Below are 6,132 nucleotides of genomic sequence, written 5' to 3'. Positions count from 1 at the left end.
AACCTCGGGCACAGAAATTTGACAACAACTGGTTTTAATCAAGAAGAATTTGAGGAAACTTAATGCTGGAGACAAATGACAGCTTATCAGGTGAAAGACAAAATACAAACATCATATAAAGTAAAATATCTAGGGGCATTTTCACAGACGTTTTATTGACGTTCTCATTCCCAAAGTATTCCCTCTGTCAACTTGTTCCAGGGGATGAGTTTGTTAGCAAGCCCAGACTCGGGGAATAACTGTACACTTCAGGGCTTTAACTACAACACGTTGCATTCACACCACGGCTTTCACGTCGGGAGGACGTCCCAAGGCGCTGGACAGTTAGGGATTTGGTTTGGTCCCGGGCTGGGGGTTGGGGTCAGGAAGGGGTGGAGGGCAGGGAGGTTTGGGGGGGGGGGAGGGTAGAAGAGTGACCGAAGGCGCGTTTTTAAAAATGAAGGTCTTGAGATGGACCTTGAGGAGGTGAGAGAGGGAGCGAGACGAAAGGACTGCGGGATGGAGCTCCAAAGGGTGGGGGCAGTGAGGCTGGAGGTGGTAACTCGGTGGCGATTAAATGCCAAGCTTAATGTGGGTTAGTGTTCGGGGTTTCCACCAGCGTTAACCCTTTCTGTCCCTTGTTCCCCACTCCTGATTGAGGCCTGCCCCGCCGCCTTCTTGGGCTTATGTCCAGGGCTGCGACTTGCCTTTGCCCGCCATCTGGGGAGCTGGAAGCGCTTTGTTTGGAAGCAAATCCTCTCTGCCGTGCTCGGCTGACAGAAGATTAAAGCCTTACACAGCCTGCGAGGGCAATGGGATCCGCAGCGCAGAGAGCATTTACATATTTAACACACGCAAACATCTGTGTGGCCACACGTGGTTACCCGGCTAATGTTGCGTGAAAGCACTGACATGGGGAGCACAGCGAGAGCGTTAACCCCATCACTGCCACGCACACCTCAGCCCAGGCCTCAGAACAAGACAGCACCTCTCTCGCACGCACACGCGCATACGCACGCACGTTACCGCACACCCCCCCCACCACCCAGCCGTTAATCATTTGTAGTGTATTGTTTGGTGGTGGGAGTGTGTGTACAAACCCGCTGCCTGTAGGCAGATAGGACCTCAGTTAACTGTCTCGCTTGGACCACAGCACCTCTGACACAGTAGCGCTCTCCCCCCCCCCATTGCACTGGAGGGTCAGCCTAGACTGAGCTCAAACATGGGGCTCGAACCCACAACCTCCTGACCCCCAGAGGCGAGGGCGATACTGGGGCTAAGACTAAGTGGTATTTCTGGCTTCCTGGCGGGGCCAGTGCTCAGAACATCACACACAAGGGCACAATTACTGGCATTCGATCCATGCCGACAACAACAGCTTGCATTTACACAGCGCCCCTGAGCTCTTAAACAATGGGAGAGGAAGGGAAGAGGAGGAGGCGATTACGAAGATGTCTGGCTCCTCGAAACACGACTTTAGAAGCCCCAGTTGTGGGCACGGCTATCGTAAGCCCCAGCGTTAAGGTACAAGTCCGACACACGCCAGTGAATGGGCCCCAGAAGGTTCCGTCAGGAGAGGGCTAGGCTTTCCGCCCTTCAGGAGAGGCATGATCTGCAGTTGCTCCAGCTTGGCGGTGACGATGCTTTGCCAGGCTCTGTTGGCCTGTGGGTTCCTGGGTGAGGGGTGCATCACCCCCTCCACCCGCACCTCAACCCCCTCGGCGTTCAGTGCTCGCCGGGCGCGCTGCTCGGCAAACTTCCCCACCCCCACCACCGTCCTGACCCCCAACGCCCGCACTGACTGGCACAGCGCCTGGTCACACATCCGCAGGAGCTGCTCCCTCTGGGCGGCGGGCAGCTCGCCGGGGGTCAGGTTCCTGCCCGTCTCACCCATGAAGACCAGTGGGCAGTGGTTGTGGACGAAGCAGTGGCGGAAGAAGACATCGGGCTCCCCACACAGTGACTTGAAGAAGCCCCAGAAACGGGCGCCGCTCACCTCGCTCTGGGGGCAATCCAGCCCCCGCACCGGCCTCTTGGGGTGCTCCACCGCCGGCCTCCCCACCAGCCCGTTCACCCCCAACCACTCCCGCACGTGCTTCACTTCGCCAAACGGTACCTGGTCGCCGCCAAGCGGAGAAAGAGAGATAGCGAGAGAGGCAGAAAGGTGAAAACAGCACAGAAACCCTCAGACAGCCCACACCATCAAATAATAATCCTTGCTTTTGATACAGCGCCTTATCCCGTCTTCGAGCGCTTCACAGGATACACTGTAAAGTCAATCGACTGTATGTTTTATGGGAGAAACGCGGCAGCCAATTGCGCACAGCAGCGTCCCCCACAAACAGTCGTGAACTGAGTGACACAAATTATTATTTATTTATTGCACATTTCTCGCACGTGTACGGTGCCTTTCACGCACCCTGGGTTGAATCTCGTGGGGGCTTAACTTGCAAACGTGCAGGGCTCTCACCCACCCCCCCCCAAACCATCCCCCACTGTGCTGCGTTGGATTATCAGCCTGGACTGTGAGCTGAAAGTGATGGCTTTGAGCTTGAACCAAAACCCTGTGAAGAGCCATTTCAATGTTCCATGCACTGCTGTCAAGTGCCAGGATAACGGCCATAAATACCTATATAAATAACAATAACAAGCATTTATATAGCCTCACGCTGGGTAGGGGGTCCAGGAGTGTTTGACAGTAGCTGTGCCTGACCCTGAGCCAGTGGGAGAGGGAGTGGGGGAGGTGACCGTAAGCACGATTAAATAATAATAACCTCTTCATTTGATACAGCGCCTCACAAGCTCATTGAGTCGCCTCAAAGTGCTTCACAGAATATACTGCACTGACTGTATATTTTGCGGGCAAAATATAAAGGAATGACCCATATTTTTGTAGCTGCCTTTGAAACGTCTCAAAGCGGTTTGCGGCTATTATAGATCCCGAGCTTGGAGCCCCCGAGCAGCGAGGACGGCACTCACCCCGGTCTGAGCCATCCCGAACGGTCCCGGGTTCATCCCCAGGAAGAGCACCTCCTTCCTGGCCTGGCAGTACTTATTCACATAGCATTGGTGGGGGTCCCAGGCATACTCGAGTGGGTTGTAGATGTATCGCACTGGGTCAGTGAAGCTGAGTTCCTTCAGGCGCAAGTTCAAGTCCAGCTCGATCTGTAAGAAGGTAGCGGCCACATTGCTGCTCTCTCCGAACAGCGCCTCCAACTCCGGTGCTGTGCCTGCTGCCAACGCGCTTGGCAAAGGCACAGCTGGCACCTCCATTGCGGCATCTCTTTCTCACCTTCAAGGGAAAGATGGCATCGTTAGTACTTTCTAAACCCGGAAAATCTCTCACAAACTCGAGGCTCCAGCAGCAACAACAACTTACATTGACAGAGCGCTCTTCACACAGGGCAAGGTCTCAGAGCGCTTAAGGGACAGTAAGCAAGGTCGAAGAGGAAGGTTGTCAGTCGTGATCTAAAAGAAGCGAAGGAGGGGGCGAGGCAGAGGGGTAAGGGAGAGAGTTCCAAAAAGCAGCATGTGCTTGGCAGAGCGGAGGGCAAGTATGGAACTGTCAGCTTGGTTTGGATACTCGTAAGCTGAGCAGAACAGCGGTCAGTGGTCTGATCTCTATCAGGGTTCAGGCGACGATGGTGAGAAGCTGGCTCTGTGGCGCAATGGATAGCGCGTTGGACTTCTAGTAAATTGTTTCAGAGAAGTAATTCAAAGGTTGTGGGTTCGAGTCCCACCAGAGTCGCAATGTTTTTGCACATATGATTTGGAGCATAAACACCGTCACAGAGTAGTTGGGCCCGTTTCTGTGCAGTAACATTCTATTTAATTTTATTCAATACGCACGCACCACCTAACAACGTTCACGATTTTACTTGAAAAGGAGAGACTCTCCCCCTCCGCATACACAAAGACTCGAAGAGTGGCACAAATCTACAGAGACAGACCCCCAGAGTGACACACAAGAGCAATACAGCGAGAGAGTGGCAAAGAGCAACACAGACGTTAATGCGTGGGGGCCACAGGGCTTTAACAGTCGCCAATCGAGTGGCGCAGACACAAAGCGTGACACACTTTTGGGGAGGGGAGAGCCTCGTCTTTGGCCAGAACACCAGGCGCGAGAAACTCCTCTGTCTTTTCGAATGGCTCCATGTGCCGGGGGGGGGGGGGGGAGGGGGGGAGAGGGTGTCTATAAGGCTCTGAGACGCTGCCCCGTGTGAGGGCGCTGTATAAATACAAGTTGTTGCTGTGGTTTTAACGTCCGTCCTGAACAGGTCAGAGACAGGACGGCGGTGGTGGGGGGGGGGACAAGTTGGGTTTTAACGCCTTGTCCAAAGGATGACGCCTCTGCCAACGCCCCCCCCCCACAGCCTGGACAAGGACTGGCGTCTGGACTGGGGGGGGGGTGGGGGCTACCCCCCCCACACACACGTGCCTCTGTTGATCAGCTGCAGCAGGAACCCGGTGGTTCGTCGATTGGCGGATCGCTTTCCTGGGGGTTGGGGGGGAGTGATAATCCCTTCAAGAGAATAAACAAATAACAATAATAATAATTGCGCCGTTGCTGTTTGTGGACACGTCGCCGCGCGCGCGCGTTCCCCTCCGCCCCCCCCCCACAAAACACACAGTCACTACACTATCACGGTACGCTCCGCCAAGCGCTCCGAGACGCCTGGAAGACGCGCCGAGGCACCGTGTCGAATGCCGAGGACTATCACTGTTATATCACCAGTCAGTGTACAGCTCTTTACGATTATTATATATTATTATTAATATAATAATGTTATTATTATGGTAATAACCTCCTGACTCAGAGGCCACCGAATGAGCCTCACAATGGCGGCCGTTGTGGGGGAGGGAGGGGGGGGGGAGGGGGGCAACGACCACGACGACACGGGAACGCACAGGGCCGCGCTCCTTCTCCTCCTTCCCCTCACCCCGGACCTTCTGCTGTGCGCCGGTCACCGCTGGGCCTCGGCTTCCACCGCCATCGCACGGCCACAGACCTCTCCCTCTCTCTCCCTCACCGTCTCTCCCGCCTCTGCCGAGCAGCGCCTGAGCTTCCGGCGGTGGCTGCGGTGCCCGCTGGGAGTTGTAGTTTACTCCACCGGCGGTTGTAGTTTGTTTTTTCCGTCCACGAGTACGCCTGCGCAGTGCAGTGCCCGTGTCGCTTGGCCGCCTGTGCGCCTGCGCAGCTTCCCCCTCCCATTTCCCCCCATCCCCCGCAGCGGCGAACTACGACTCCCAGAATGCTCCGCCTGCGCGCATGCGTATATGCAGAACTTTTTTATAACGGGCTGCCACAGCGACTCCTGTGGTGGGAGGAGGAATAGCACCATAGCACCAACAACACCACCCACCCCCCCCCCCACCACCCCCCCAGCATCATACAGGGTGACCAAAAAGCCCTGATACCATTACAATGTCTCATGAGTCTTCAAATTTAACTTCAATTCAATCTTAAACCCTAATTTAATTACAATTAAGTGAAATTCTATTCTCGTCGCTGCTGTCGCTGTTGTTGCTGCTGTCGCTGCTGTTGCTGCTGTCGCGGTTGTTGCTGTTGTTGTTTTGCTGCCATTCGGTTCAATAATAACTTGCATTTACACGGCGACCCCTCACGCAGGGTTGCGTCCCAGAGCGCTTGACACTGGCGGAGCACAACTCCAAGCCGGGGAGTTGGCGGGGGTGGGGGGGGGTGGAATGGGGAGGTGACTGACTGAAGGCACGGTCGAAGGGGAAGGAGGGGGCAAGGCGGTGGGATTGAGAGAGAGTGTTCCAGAGTTTTGGGGTGTAGAGCCCTTAAAGCGCAGCCACCGATGGTGGAACGGAGGTGCCCGAGAGATATGCCGGTGGAACGGAACCAGTCACCATAGCCTTCACCTATGACATGTCGCTTGCATTCTCGCCTCCGGGTCAGAACGGTGTGGGATCTGAGCCCCAATTCGGGGACTTTGGGCTCACAGACCAGGCTGACACTCCAGAACAGTACTGGGGTGGGCGAACCATACTGTCACAGACACTGTTCTTCAGAGAAGACATTAAACTGAGGTCATGTCTGTGCCTGTTCAGGCGGATGTCAATTGGAAAAGAGAAGGGAGTCTCTCTCTCTCTCTCTCTGCTCTACAGCAGAATGGAGTTTTGACAGAT

At 55.1% G+C, this 6,132-nt stretch overlaps 1 protein-coding gene and 1 non-coding gene across 3 annotated transcripts; one reads left to right on the top strand and one right to left on the bottom strand.

Moving 5' to 3' along the window:
* Positions 1-479: 479 nt before the first annotated feature.
* smug1 (single-strand-selective monofunctional uracil-DNA glycosylase 1) lies at positions 480-5,033 on the bottom strand. 2 transcript variants are annotated; one of them, XM_042344280.1, is made up of 3 exons: positions 4,920-5,033; positions 2,959-3,271; positions 480-2,095 (listed from the first exon to the last, which is right to left on the bottom strand). In XM_042344280.1, exons 2-3 carry the CDS (start codon positions 3,250-3,252, stop codon positions 1,499-1,501), a joined length of 891 nt encoding a protein of 296 aa, XP_042200214.1. In that variant the 5' UTR covers positions 3,253-3,271; positions 4,920-5,033; the 3' UTR covers positions 480-1,498. The 2 variants fall into 2 exon arrangements, with proteins under 2 accessions (XP_042200214.1, XP_042200215.1); XM_042344281.1 differs by having other exon boundaries at positions 4,927-5,033.
* On the top strand, positions 3,634-3,727 carry trnar-ucu. Its single transcript has 2 exons — positions 3,634-3,670; positions 3,692-3,727. It is a non-coding gene; the product is annotated as a tRNA-Arg (tRNA).
* Positions 5,034-6,132: the final 1,099 nt, after the last annotated feature.

This window comes from Callorhinchus milii, unplaced genomic scaffold, assembly GCF_018977255.1.
Source record: "Callorhinchus milii isolate IMCB2004 unplaced genomic scaffold, IMCB_Cmil_1.0 Scaffold27, whole genome shotgun sequence".
In the NCBI taxonomy this organism is placed as follows: Eukaryota; Metazoa; Chordata; class Chondrichthyes; order Chimaeriformes; family Callorhinchidae; genus Callorhinchus; species Callorhinchus milii.
The sequence above is the reverse complement of the archived record's forward strand: the minus strand, read 5'-3'. Positions and strand labels throughout refer to the sequence as shown.

Excerpts from the sequence above, each read along its gene's own strand:
- smug1 (XM_042344280.1), bottom strand. The coding sequence starts at position 3,252 with ATGGAGGTGCCAGCTGTGCCTTTGCCAAGCGCGTTGGCAGCAGGCACA. Across the intron at positions 2,096-2,958 it reads TCGGGATGGCTCAGACCGGG|GTACCGTTTGGCGAAGTGAA; the intron begins GTGAGTGCCGTC and ends GGCGGCGACCAG.